The 14,323-nt window shown below is 48.5% G+C and overlaps 1 protein-coding gene and 1 long non-coding RNA gene across 2 annotated transcripts in view; one reads left to right on the forward strand and one right to left on the reverse strand.

Moving 5' to 3' along the window:
• Nucleotides 1-14,323, reverse strand: part of LOC116789498 — a 14,497-nt gene continuing 174 nt past the window's right edge. The window contains exons 2-3 of the long non-coding RNA XR_004358056.1: nucleotides 12,879-12,966; nucleotides 1-344 (exon numbers count right to left, since the gene is read on the reverse strand). This is a non-coding gene — a long non-coding RNA (uncharacterized LOC116789498). The remainder of the gene's footprint in view (nucleotides 345-12,878; nucleotides 12,967-14,323) is intronic.
• ATIC (5-aminoimidazole-4-carboxamide ribonucleotide formyltransferase/IMP cyclohydrolase) overlaps nucleotides 14,075-14,323 on the forward strand; it is a 21,049-nt gene continuing 20,800 nt past the window's right edge. Inside the window, exon 1 of the mRNA XM_032693396.1 lies at nucleotides 14,075-14,183. Within this exon, the coding sequence (XP_032549287.1) occupies nucleotides 14,162-14,183 (22 nt within the window). The 5' untranslated portion in view covers nucleotides 14,075-14,161. The remainder of the gene's footprint in view (nucleotides 14,184-14,323) is intronic.

The following is a 14,323-nucleotide window of genomic DNA, read 5'->3' on the forward strand; positions in this document are numbered from 1 at the left end:
TCACGATGACCCCAAATAGACAAAATTAACCTAATAAGGTGTTCATTATGTATAATTTACCAGCTTGTGCAAGTGTCAGTCCAGAACACAGGACCACGCCTGACCTTTTAATAGACACGTTTTTCTAACAACTACTTTCCAGCAGGCTGTGTTGTAAAGCAGCTCAGCTTTTATCCTGGTGACTGATCAAAGTATCCCTCCTCCCCTCTGGCACTGAGCATCCCGCTCCATTAATGCTCCACACTCTTATCACACCTCTTCAGTCCTGTTCCTGTGATGAAGGGCAGGAGCTGCACTGTGTCTTCTGGGCACTCTCAGAACATCTCTATTGCAGGTACAGGCCACTAGAAAAGGAAAATAAAAGGCATCAAGCACAGAAGCAGAGGGGCGATGACAGGAGGTGGTGTGTCTGGTAGGTCAGCATGTGTTGGGATGGGATGTTATCCTGGTGAGCCTGCTCTACGTCAGTCCATGGATCGATGTGAAACATCCCCAGGTCAGGGCCCTGACTCTCACACTGATGCAAACAGCCAGAGCTGCTAAAATGTCACAGCCTGTCCTGCCCCTGCACCCCATGTGACCATCCCCAGCAGGCACAGCAGCAGTCTCTGTGCTAGCGCAGCCCCAAACCCGTGGCACCCAGCTCTGCTGGCAGCACACACACACCAGCCAGCCTGCAGATCAGGAGCCAGGAACACTGGGATGTGTTCCCCGCTGCAAGGCTGGTCACTCTTGGTGGCTGCTCTGTCAGCAGCTGGGACCCCCCCACTCTGATCTGCCGGGGCTTCTGTGGTGCAGCGAGTTCAAGATTCACCCCTTCACCTCAAACCCGTTAAAGCCAATCTCAGCAGCAAAAGGGGTTTGCAAAGGGACAGTGCCAAACCAGCTGCCTATGAAAGGAATCATCATACTGCATTGAACACTGGCTCCTGAGGCAGAGCACCAAAGCATAAAGCTATAACCAAAGTCTGCAACTACTCAGCAGCCCTGAAAATCTCAGGGCCTGTCCTCAGCTACAGTGAGTGCTTCGGGAAGTTCCTCTTCTATGGCTTTGATGTGGGGCTCAAAGCACCTTCCCCCCAAGGTGAGGAAGAGGCAGCTGTCTGCTCCAATGTGGTGAGACCCCACCTGCAGTGCTGCTTCCAGCTCTGGGATCCTCAGCACAGAAAGAATGTCATCTCATTGGAGCGAGTCCAGAGGAGGCTACCAAGTTGATCAGAAGGATGGAGCACCTCTCCCATAAGGAAAGGCTGAGAGAACTGGGGTTGTTCAGCCTGGAGAAGTTCTGCAGTGACCTAACTGCAGCCTCCCAGTATCTGAAGGAGCCTACAAAAAGGATGGAGAAACACTATTTACAAGGGCCTGGAATGACAGGAGGAAGGGGAATGGCTTCACACTGAAAGAGATTAGGTTTAGATTGGATATTAAGAAAAAATTCTTCCCTGTGAGGGTGGTGAGGCCCTGGCACAGGTTGCCCAGAGAAGCTGTGGATGCCCCATCCCTGGAAGTGTCCAAGGCCAGGTTGGATGGGGCTTGGAGCAACCTGGGCTAGTGGGAGGTGTCCCTGCACATGGCAGGGGGTGGAACAAGATGAGCTTTAAGGTCCCTTTCAACCCAAAGCATTCTGTGATTCTGTCTCAAATCCAAGAGAAAACCACAGCCCCCATCTGAAGTGATGCCATGTGGTGCTCCCACTACCTGTCTGGAACCCCATGGGCTCCTGCATCTCTTTCCAGGTGTTCCCTGTCCCGGTGTGCCTGCCTTCACCTCTGCTGGTCTGTGAGGTGAGGAGGACCCAGTCAGCTAACTCCTAAGTCCTTCTAACCAACACAGGTGCAGAATGGTAGCCAAATCTATCTACATTAAACACCAGCCTATGTAGGCTGGGGGATTTTTAATATGGAAGGTTCTTTCCTTTGGGGTACAGTTTCTTCTCACTTGAATCAATGATCATTTGTTACATTAATTCAGAGACAGAAATCAGCTACACAGCATTCATGCTCTTTAATTGTCCAGCCCGAAAAATCAATGCTTTTATTGAATTAGCCAGTTGCCACAGCAAGTTTCCTTTGATTTCTATGGCTCCCATGAATCAATAGGAGTCTGTTATTGCCTCTAAGCAGAGCAAAGTCAGACCCCAAGTCACACTGCTGGATGAAAACACAAATCTTCCTGCAGAATTCTGTGCATCAGGTGGGTATGGGACCACCTGGCAATTTGCCAAAAAAGTATCTCCAAAGTCTTCCTGCCCTGCCTCAGCAATTGCTCTCAGCTCATAGCTCCAGCCCTGCTTAACAATTCTCATCTCCCACGCTCATGATCTTCTGTTTTCCTGCTTTCTTATCATGTTTTCCTCTGCCACAGGCAAGACCTTCAGCTGCTGTCTCCAGACTGTCTTAGGTGTAGGTGTCTGTGCCAGAAACACCTTTCCCTGCGCAGGCCCTGTATCTGAGAATCCTAAATGCCTGTATCTGAGAATCCTAAATGCCTCTCCAGGACTCCCTTCCCTGTGCTGGTGGCAATAAGTCATCTTTAACTGCTGGTCCAAATATTTAGGTGTTTGGTTTTTCTGTTTGGTGGGTTTTTTTGCTTTGGTTTTTTTTTCCCCACAAAGGTAATTTTGTTGTTGTTCTTTTCCAGCCTTCCCATAAAAGTAGCCATTTTTTATCAGCACAGCTGGCTGGGAAGCGTGACTCATACATAAATTACCACTTTTACTGCACTCCTGCCCTTTGTCAGCTCTTCTGCTGTCAGCTAGGTGGGACAGCACCATTATTCTTCAGTGTTTAGCAAACACTCTCCACATAATGGGCGGTGCTGCAAATAAATGAAAATAAGACCTGAAATGAAACGCAAGCTGACTGACAGGGCCTTTGTGAAGCCATCTGAGCTTTGCAGGGGTTTAATCAGCTGTGCTGCACTGTTACATGGCACTTACAATGGCTCTGCCTCACTTCCATAGTGTCAGACAGGATCCCAAGGGGATGGCCATGGAAATCAGGTCTTTAGCTCTTTTACCCGTGGCACACTTGGGTTGATTAAGAACGATCTGTGCCTTACAGGCTGAGAAGCACCGTGCGACTTGTGCCTGGCATGAAATGATGGATAGCCCAGCACTCATTGCCTAATCAGAATTTCTTCCAGGAAAATCGGGGGAAGTGGTAGAAATTAATGCTAAGCAATGGCAGGGCTGCAGGAAATGTCAGAACTGATGGGGGGAACTTCCAAAGAGAAACTGGCCCTTCGTTAGTGAGGGCAGAAGCTCATAAAAATCCTGTGCAAACACATTTTGGTCATGTTGTAGAGAAGAGAACACAGGGGAAAGGCAAGGATTGCAAAGATGACTCAGTGCTAATGTGAGCACGAGTGAAAATCAGGGGGAAACCATAAAGCAAGCTCAGGAGGGCTGCAGGATTTCAGCTGCCAGGTGGAAATAAAAGAAATTAGTGCATTGCTCAAACTGGGGCATCAAAGTGGTATGAATAGTATTCCATGATATTCTTTGTAGGAGGAATAGCAGTGTTTTCACAGTGCCAACAAGAGGCTTCTGAATGCACAGTGTTGGAAGTGGATATTATTTGTGTAGTACTGCCTACCCCAAACACCCAAACTTTCAAGTTAGGCTTGGGAACTGTGAAAGCGGCTTGAAAATTGACAGGTGTATTAAAACACTCCATATATTCTCAATGTTTGCCTTCTAGTTTTCAACCTTCATGCAACTTTCAGTCACAGCTTTCAGTTTTCTGAAGTAAATGAATTAGAGCTTCATTCTCTGAATGAAAAAGCAAACAAACAAACAATGAAACCAAACCTCAAACCACCAGTGGCTCATCGTCATCAGAAGAAAACACCCAAACCACTAATTATTCCAAGATCTGCAGTGAAATTATGTGATCAGCTACAAAGCAAGTAGCAATGAGGCTTTAGGTAGAGGAGAACACAAATACTGCTGGCAGGGAAAAGGTGAAATCAGAAGGTGGGAAAGGACTGGAAGGAATCAATCCAGTCCTGCTCACACCAGCCACACCAGCAGGGCCAGGCACAGCCTCTGACCTGGCCCCGTGTTAAGCCAAGCCTGGCCCAGCCAGCAATGTTATATGCTTTGGTTAATAATGTGGAAACTTCTTTAGGGTTAAACTGGGAAGGCTTAATCTACTCCCTGCTATAGCTCTGCCTTATTTCTGATGTGCTAGGGTAGGATTTGTTCCAGTTGTCACACTGGGAGTCTGCAACAGAGCTGGAGAGCAGACTTCAAACACCGGACTTGCCACAGCCTTGGCAGTTATCCCTGCTTCTTGGGAAGACAAGGAACTCCATGAAATTCAACATTCAGGGTCTTCCCAAGATGCTTACAAGAGGATCTCTTTAGCCTAAAATGTCTCTGAAGAACAGAGCCGCCCTTTTTCCAGGTGGGATGATGCTGATGACTCAGTAAAATTCCAATCAGTGGGCCAGTAAAGGACTTTGGCAAAGAAACATCAGAACTGACCAAAAATACAGGATGTGAAGAATTAACATCCTTTCCCCAAACTATAACATTAGGCCTGAGTCACCAACATTAATCCAGGAGTCAAAAACATTTCACAAGGTTCAGTAACATGGGTTCTTCACTCCGAGTCTCAGTGTGCTCCTTGCCACAGCTGATGGCATCAGTGGGATTTGATGCTGCCTAACACTGGGATTTAGGTCCCTTGCAGTGCTCAATCTATGCAGGAAGAACTCTCCATGTTCTATTTGAAGGATTTTTATCTGACCCATTGGATTAAGCTGCCTCTTGCCTGGAGAAATCATTCTTCTCTCCATGTGTGTGTTATGATGCTGATGTGCGCTTGTGACAGGGGTTAAATGGACACAAATAGACCCAAGAGAGACTTTTTCCAGGCCTGACAAGGTGTGTATTTATGTGGAAAATGGTGTAAATAAAAACAAAACAAAACAAAACAAAAAAGTCCCGCTTTCTAGCTCTTCAGAAATAGCTAAATATTGCATATTGTCAGCAAAATTTTATGTTTTGGGAATTCTATCCCCAGTATGTTTTGCTCCTTTTCAACTGGTCAATAAAACACAGCAAAATAAACTGAAGTGTTACCCTGTACTTATTTGTCACCCAAGTCTTAATAGAGAATGGGATGAGGTCATAATTATGTGATTGATGATATTACAGGGTTGGAGAAAACATTAGAGAAAACATTAGTCAGGTAAATTGAAGAACCCTCCTGAAAGTGTGTAGCTGTGTTTTGCAGGAAGTCCCAATAAATTCCCTCTGGCCCTGCTGCCTTGGCCTGAGTCCCACGCTCAGTTCTTCCCACTGAACTCCTACAGGGCCAAAATTGTCCCCCCCATTTGTCTGGTAATTTAGCCCAGAAAAACAGCTCCACACAATTAAAGCAGGACTGAGAGCTCCAGGGATTCCAGAACAAGAGCCACGGAGCACAGATGGGCACAGGGACACAGTTTCCATGCCTGAAACGTATGGAGACAGCCAGAAGCTAATGTGGGGAGAGGTACACCACACAAAGCCATGCTGATCCTGCCCCAAAAGGGTCAGGAATCAACAAGCAAGTCAAGACCCAGCTTGAATACTGGCAGGAGCCATGAGCAGCACCACTGCAGCTCCAGGTTAATTAGTACCTGCCTCAGCTCTGCCTGGTGAGGGGTGGTGTTTGTCATCCCCATCCTGAAGGCCCCCTGCCTCTTCCAGGTGGATGTGCCACAGGAACACAGGCAGTCTGTGCCCAGGATTGATGGAACTCAGTCCTGCCCAGGGCTTTTCACCAATAGATTTCAACTGCACTGCAAATACAGACATGCTGTTGCCCCATTTCATGCAGGGAAGTGCCAATACCTCTCCCTGAATTCCCACAGGGTTACTGTAACCTTGCATTTCCCAAATCTGGAGTTGTGTTTACCTGGGGACCCTGGTTAATGGAATAGTAGCTACCTGATTCAATCCTAGTTTTCTGAAAAGTACTATCTGGAAAATGACATTGTTTATTCTAGAACCTGGAAATGTTCATTTTATGGCCTTCAGAACAATTTCAAACACTTGGTTTTTAATTAAAAGCTGAGAAACTTGGCTTTGACTGAGGTGAAAAAGTAAAGGTTTGTTTTAATAATGTTTTCTGTGTAAAAAAAAAAACAACAAAGAAACAACGCTTCCTTTTCTAGTCATTCCTACCCACAAAGCTTCTGTGAGATGATTCTGAAAAGCCAGAATTTGCTCTGTTGCAACTGGAGACTCTGAGCAAGGAAGGTCAGAAGAGAAAGAAAGAGCCACAACTGATTAGGAATGCAGGGCATACAGGATAACAGCATTTCAGAAAGCACAAAAAACTCCTGGGGAATCCAAAGCCATCGAGTTTTGAACACAGAAAAGAGACAACATTTATTTTCTTTTTTTTTCTCCACAATTTTTCATTAAAATGTTATCCATGTTTCTAAGGCCAAAACAGAGTGATCTAGTCCAGTTACTTAGGAGTAAAAAAAGGAAAAGAATAAGAGATTTATGAAAAAATGTTTCTCTCTTTTCTTCTGTCATTAAAATTAGCCTGTGTAAAATCAGCAAAATCTGAAAATGGTTGATTTGCTGCAACTAAACTCATCTTCCATGAGGATAAACTCATCTGCCAGGCAGAGGCTGCTCCAAGCCTCGCTGGCTGTGGCCCTGGCTGCTGTGTGATCTGGCCACATCTGCTCACACAGCCCTGTCTCCGTTTCCATCCTCCTGTTTAGCCACGATTTCTATTCCGCTCACAGGGGCTTGCGGCAAGCCCTGTTTTTATCCCGTATCCCGGCTCCCGGGGGGCCGGATCGCAGAGACCTCCAGTGTAACACACAACCACCCACCTATGGCTGTCCTTCCAGGAGAGCCTCCCTGTGCCCCCTTTGGCAAGCTGCTGTTTTTTCAGGCATGCTGGAAAATGGCAGTTCTGCCTGCACTGGCTGTCAGGTCTCCTGTGAGCCTGTTAGCAACGGGACAGGTTTCCTGGGTCCCCCGGAGAGCTGGAAATGAATACAGGCTCACAGCATTCCCTTCCCTGTTGGCCAGCTCCTGGATGTTAGAAGGGTGAGTTTCATGGCGGGATGGGGTTTGTGCCTAAAGCCTTCAGAGCCAATGTGGGCTAGTCTTCCACTCAGGGAAGTCACTGTTTCCTCCCTGTCTCTTCCCTAGAAAAGTGTTTCAGGAAGTGTGACCCAAAGATGACTGGGGCTGGATTGCTGTACAAAATGCCTGCGTTCCTTAATCTGTTGCAAGTTCTCTTGCCAGGCTTCACCGATTTCCAGATGCTTCTCAGCCACCAGAGCTGTCACTCTGTTTGCATTGTGTTCTAATAAAAACTCCTCAATGATGATTTTTGCTCTGATTTTTGCTGTAGATCCCCCAACAGATGATGCCTGGTGGACAGCAAAACTGTGTCACCTATCGCTCCAGGCCCTCACTGGGACACAGGAGAACACCCCGCCCATGGAGCATTTCATGAGCTCCCAGATCCTGTCGGAGCAAATTCCACCTATCTGGGGAACCACAATGAATTAAAATGCAAATTGAATCCTGAGCCAAGATTCATGTCACTGTCATCTTTATGTATTAGACTGTAGATCATGAAAGGAATTATGCTCCAGCTGGCTAATTAAGTAAACATGAAGCAAACGAGGGTGGCAGACGGGGGTCTGAGAGCTGGGGTTGCGGCAGAAAATCCTCGTGTTACGATGGGCAAGTTTGTGAGGGGCAGCTTTGAAAGGCACTAATGACAACAGGAGACCATTAATGGGACCTTGAGGTGGACTCCTGTCCATGTCCATGCACAATTTCCACTTCCTCTGCCACAGAGGGCAGCAAACAAAGGGACTGTGGGATGAGACAGGGCTTGAGAACAAAGCTTCTCTCTGCCCTCTGTGTACAGGCTGGGGTCTTCCCAAAGGTCTTTGCCAGCACTTGACTCAGCCCAAACCTCAGTGCTCCCAGGCAGCTACAGCTGGCTTTGCAGCACCCTTCAGCCTCATCCAGGGAAACTGCAGCCAACCGATGGGGAACCCCGCCAGATTCCCAGTGTAAAAACAGAAGTGCCCTTTCTTGCATAGGCATCTTTGATGGCTCCCCCCCGACGCCAGAAGAAAACCATCCCCATTTTAGCTGTCATAGCGCGCTCTAGTGGGAGCCGGTTCCCTGCACAGCTCGGCCGCATCCTGGATGGACTGCTCTCCCAGCAGCATCCCGGCAGCACTGCTCTCCCGGATGCATCCCAGCAGGACTGCTATCCCTGCTGCAGCCCTCTCACCCAGGGACACAAATGCGTGTCCAAAGAGCTGGGGGCAAAGGGAGACAGCTATAAAACCAGCTCCTCTGGGAAAGAATCAGCGATTTGAATTGCCCAGAGAAGCTGTGGCTGCCCCATCCCCAGAAGTGTTCAAGGCCAGGTTGGATGGAGCTTGGAGCAACCTGATTTAGTGGAAGGTGTCCCTGCCCAGGGCAGGGGGTGGAATGATATGAGCTTTCAGGTCTCTTCCAACCCAAACCATTCCATGACTCTATGGTGCTACGAGAAGCTAAAGCAGCCTGTTATTTGCAGATAATGCTGTTTCTTTGCAACTACATAAAAAAAAAAAAAACCCAAACAAAATATTTCCCCCTCTTTTCTTTCTCCCAAGAATCCTTCCTTTCACACAAAGAGCTCGAGAAGGCACACAAAGAACCTCAAAGTGGGTGAGATTACTTTTTTTACTGCAAACCCCACATTTACAATCACAGACAGAGCTGTTCACTCACACCCTTCAAGCATCATCTTCCCCCACGCCGCCTGTCAATAACATTCCGGCACCACCGTGTCCCTCCTGCTCAGCTGAGGGAGCTCTGAGGCTACATGGCCCTTCTGTAAAACACCTCTTTGCCCTTTGCCTGCACCTCCCAGGCTGCTTCCTCCCCCACCAACACGGGGCTTCCTGCTCTCTGATTCGTTCTGCATGTGGGTTTCAGACCATAGAGTGGGCTCCAAGTCGCCAAGAGAAGACACTATTTCTTATCTTTTTGTTATTATTATTCTTTCCATGCTTGGATAGGAACAAGCCTCTGTGAGGAAGGGAATGGGAGCATTCAGAAAATAAATCGTTGTTCACTTAATGCACCTTTGGGTCTCATTCATAACCCAGAGCATTAGGAGAATAACTCAGGTTGAAATCTGCAATATTTATTCCATTACAAGGGAATTGTTTCTTTTGCAGGAAAAGCACCAGACATTGATATCAAAGGTGTGGGAAGACTGACCACTTGTGTTGGTGAGTGAAGAGGGGATGAGACCTTCACACCCCAGGTCAAATTGTCCAGGCAAAGCTCTTTGATGCCCCTGAACTTTAGTTAAGAGGCTCATTGTCATCTCTGCAGCTACGTGGGACCCTGAGCAGCGATTTATAAGGACAGGCTGGCACACAGCGTGCCATGGATGTGATTTAGCTGGGACCTCTGAGGAACACAGTAAAACAAAAGCTGCTCCAAGCTGATAAGGGTTGAAAAAGAAACTCAAAATGCATCAGGGCTCTGAAGCCTCTCTGTTATTGTGGCATTCTCCAGGATAACCTGTTTGTCAGCTCCGCGCTGAACCTACCCCAGAGGTCTGGCAACTGTGGCAAGCGGCACAGGCAGTGCAAGGCAGTTTTTGAACAAAGTTCAACAGAGCAATACTTAGCACCAAAAAGATTTTACCTGCAGTCCTCATGAACCCTGAAAGGAAAAGGCAGATAACCCAAAAGCCTGGACATGGCACTAACCATCGAGAAACAGCCTAGATTCAATTCCACTCCCACCTCTACTGTTGTGCAACATTTGAGACAGGCCACTTGAAGCGTCTTGAGCATGCACCTTCACGAGAACTCAGCTTTGCAGTAAGCAATCCCATAATACTGGGGATTGTAGGAGTGTGGTCTCTGTGAGACTGGAGAAACTGAGGCCCAGTGCCTGACAAACAGCATCCTGAAGGAAGAGAACAGACACCAGACCAATGCAGACAAGGCAGTGCCCCTTGTGAATGTAACACCTTCCTCATCTATACTTCCTTGCTTCCCATTTCAATAACTGCCAGTGAGGAAAACAGAAAACAGGAGTTGGTGTAGGACAGAGATGTATTTCTCTTGCACCATGCTGAATACCATCATGCTGAGACATCACAACCTTTGCTTGAAGGCAGCTCAGAAAGAACATAAAGGAGTCCAGGGGTTGTTTGCATATGATTAGGGAGATATTTAAATGAAAGCAGAGCCTGGTAAAGGAAAATAAACCTGATATGATGCAGCATTTCAAAGCTGAAGATTGTTTTCATACAGGCAGAGATGCCCCCAACACCATGCTTTTCCACAGCAGCCTCATGGCTATGAGACACCTCACTGGGGTAGGGCAGATCCAGGTCAGACACTGGTGTAATGCTCATCACTGATGACACTTCATCTCTGAAGCCCCAAACCAGACCAGCCTCAGACTTCCACTTCGGATGAAAGTCCTACATTTTCGCTGGGTCTTCTTCTTTGTCCACTGCCAGGCCCAGCCCACCCCTCTGCCAGCCTGCAGGCAGCTGCAGGATTAGCTGGAGGATCCCAACTTGTTCGCTTCCTACCCAAACAAATTAATAGACAGCCAGATTAACCTCATGCTCTACACTCCTCTTGGTCTGATACATGAAAAAAAAAAACCACAGCAGAAAACAGACTTACAACAGGGGCTCAGAGCCAGGCTAAAAATCATTGCTTGCTCCCTACAGTCTCAAAAGAAGGGAATCTAGGGTACTGCCAAACAACAGCCAAACCAGGAACATCATCCCTTTTGTATGCCTCTATTCAGCCTCATCCTCTTTTTACTTCTCCTTATTAAAACAGCAGAGCACAGTGCTAATTAAGCCTGATTTTTCTTTCTTGGATGTAGGCCCTAATATGATTTAAAAATAACCTTAATGTGGTATTTGTAATTCTAGCATTTACCTCTCCCCACGATTTCCAGTATGATGTGACTGCATTCTTGGCTCAAGAAGAGCTTCTGTAACGCTTCAAAACACCAGGAAAAAGCTCCAGTGAGACCTCGTTCCTATTGAATAAATGATGGGACATGAACAGAGCACAGGATATTTGAATATCCTTTAAACATCACCAAAAACAGTTAATTAGTTAAGCTCTACAAAGCAAAACTGAACCTCTGGGGAGGCAGACAGCTTTCCCTGCATGGCCATCCCCAAATCAGGACAGATCTATCACGTCCAAATCCTGACACCCCTCTAGCACACAGCCAGAATGTCCCTTCTTGGATGTCAGTCATAGAGTCATGGAATGGTTTGGGTTGGAAGAGACCTTAAAGATCACCTCAATCCACTCTCCTGCAGGGACACCTTCTACTAGCCCAGGTTGCTCCAAGCCCTATCCAACCTGGCCTTGAACACTTCCAAGGATGGGGCAGCCACAGCTTCTCTGGGCAACCTTTGCAAGGGCTTCACCACCCTCACAGGGAAGAATTTCTTCCTAACATGCAATCCAACCCTGCCCTCTGTCAGTGTGAAGCCATTCCCTCTTGTCCTGCCACTCCAGGCCTAAATAGTCTCTCTCCCTCTTTCCTACAGACTCCCTTCAGGTCCTGGAAGGCTGCAATTACGTCACACCAGAGCCCTCTCTTCTCCAGGCTGAACAATCCCAGTTCCCTCAGCCTTTCCTCATTGGAGAGCTGCTCCATCCCTCTAATCATCTTGGTGGCCTTCTCTCGACTCACTCCAACAGGTCCATGTCCTTCCTGTGCTGGGACAGGGGGAAAGCCCAAACCACCCCCTGCCACACCAGGCCCTGCACAAACAAAACCCCAACTCACGCACCAAGGGACAACGAACCGCTGGAGCCGCAGCAGAGCCAATGCCACTGTTGACAGTGATAATGTCCCTCTGACTGTTTGTCCCAAGGCAGCAGCGTCCCTGTCCTCTGTGCACAGGCTGACAGGGCCAGCAGCTGGAAAACACAACTGCTCTCCAGCCTGGATAAACATGCAGAGCTCCCTCGGATTGTTCATTTGCACAGACATTAATCACCACCAGAGCCCACCTCAGCTGCACTCCTTGTGCAACTTTTATTCTCTCAAAGGTGTGTATTTTCATAATGATGGTGCTCATGTACCACTTAACAGTATATTTCCATTTGGCCCCAGCCACCTTCCTGAGCAGTAATTTATTACTGCTTGTCACTGGCTGCTACTGAGAGTAAGGCACAAACTAGGTTTATTTGGTCTGCTTGGTATTTCTTGCTTGACTCTTTCTTGCACAGACAATACTGCCGAAGGCCAGAGAGTCACAAATCAAAACAGCCAAGTTTCTGGGCCTTCCAGTTGCACTTGTGTTGTACTTCCTAACTTTTTGTCTGCAAGAGCGAAAAAATTTCATTTATTCCTTTTTTTTAATGGAAGTAGGGACTGCTTTTTAATGGTAGTCTGACTGCTCTAGGAGCTGCAAGTGTACAGTGAACACCTGTGTGGACATGAAAATGTGAGACAAGTACTCAGGGCCTGCCCATGCTGATTTTATTGCATAAGAACCTGATTCAATATACCAGATATGGCCAGGGGTTGTGCTGCAAATTAACTGCAGAGCTCTCTACCTGCAAAGCAGCATGGGGCTGCTGCTGTCCCAGTGCTGCACTTTAACCCTACTGGGGTGTACACGGGCACAGTTCAGATTTTAAGCAGCCAAAACTAACAGTCAGAAGCTGGAATAAAAACAAGAAAAGCTCTTTTGCAGGGAGTATTGGGAAATTTGGAGGCCCGCAGAGAACAAAAGCTCCCCCATGTTAGTTTCCCCTACAGAGAAAAATAAAAACTAAATAAAGGAAGAAAAGCATGATTTTACTATTTGCAAACAATTTTTTACCTCAGACTTGGTAAACAAGTGTTTTGTCTCTGCCCCTCTGTAAGCTCCATGAGAGGATTTTCCACAGATGAAATTCCAGTGAGTATTCCTGTGAAAAATTAATTGTCCTTATTGCACCACCTTTCACTGCAATGAGGCATTGCCTCACCTACACCTCATTTTTCACCTGTGTACTAAGCTGGGTATCCTATCACTCCTAGCACTGAGGAGGCCCCACAAAACCTTTTACCCTGGCCTGAAGGTGCTTGGCCTGAACACACCAGGCTGGTGGCCACCTTCCCTGTCCCCACGGGGACCTGGGGAGCAGGGTCACCACCAGCTACAGCTCAGGTGGGGCCCAGGGGGGCTGTGCCCCCTGCTCACCCCAGCACCCCTTTGCCTGCCTGTCCCCCGTGCCCACAGGCTGTGCACCCACACACACGTACATACATATGTATGTGTATATGTACACATGTATGTGTATACATATGTATATGTGTCCAGCTCTGGGCTCATCAGCACAAGAATAACAAGGAGCTACTGGAGAAGGTCCAGAGGAGGCCACAAAGATGATGAAGGGTCTGGAGCATCTCTCCTACGAGCAGAGACTACGGGAGCTGGGCCTGGTTAGTCTGGAGAAGACTGAGAGGGGATCTCATGAATACACATAAAATCTCCAAGGTGGGTGTCAAGAGTAGGGTGCCAGACTCTTTTCAGTGGTCCCCAGCGACAGGATAAGGAATGATGGCCATAAACTAAAACAAAAGTTCCACCTCAACATGAGGAAGAAGTTGCTTCCATGGAGGGTGGCAGAGCACTGGAAGAGGCTGTCCAGGGTGGTCGTGGAGTCTCCCTCTCCGGAGATATTTCAAGCCCACCTGGACATGTTCCCGCTCCAGGTGACCCTGCCTGGGTAGGGGAGTTTGACTGCAGGATTTCCAGAGGTCCTTTCCAACCCCGGCTATTCTGTGATTCTGTATGTGTGATGCATCCCTGTCTGTGGCACATACACGCACTGCGCACACGTGTAGCGGGAGCACCCGCGGGCACACACGTGTCGCACACACAACACATCCGACTACGGGGCATTTCCACCGCACACCCTCTGTGGCGCACCGAGGACACGCGTGTGTCCCAGACACACATGCCCGCACCCCCGGCCGGGGCACCGCCGCCTCTCTCCATTCCCCGCCCCGCCCGGGCCGCCCCCTCCGGCTCCCGCCCCCGTGCACCCAAAGCCCGCCAGGCCGCCACTGCTCGGCCCTTTCCTGCCTCCCCGCCCTCCTGCACCCACCGACGGCGCCATGGCCGCCCGGCAGCAGCTCGGTAACGCGGGGCGGGCGCGGCCGCCGATGGCCGCGGGGAGGGTGCGCGTGAGGGCGATGGGGGGGCTGCCCGCCCGCCGGCCCCGAAATGGCCGCCAGTTCCACTCAACAGGGCGGCCCCGGAAGGCGCCTCGGCGCGGG

This window comes from Chiroxiphia lanceolata, chromosome 7 (genome assembly GCF_009829145.1).
Source record: "Chiroxiphia lanceolata isolate bChiLan1 chromosome 7, bChiLan1.pri, whole genome shotgun sequence".
NCBI lineage: Eukaryota > Metazoa > Chordata > Aves > Passeriformes > Pipridae > Chiroxiphia > Chiroxiphia lanceolata.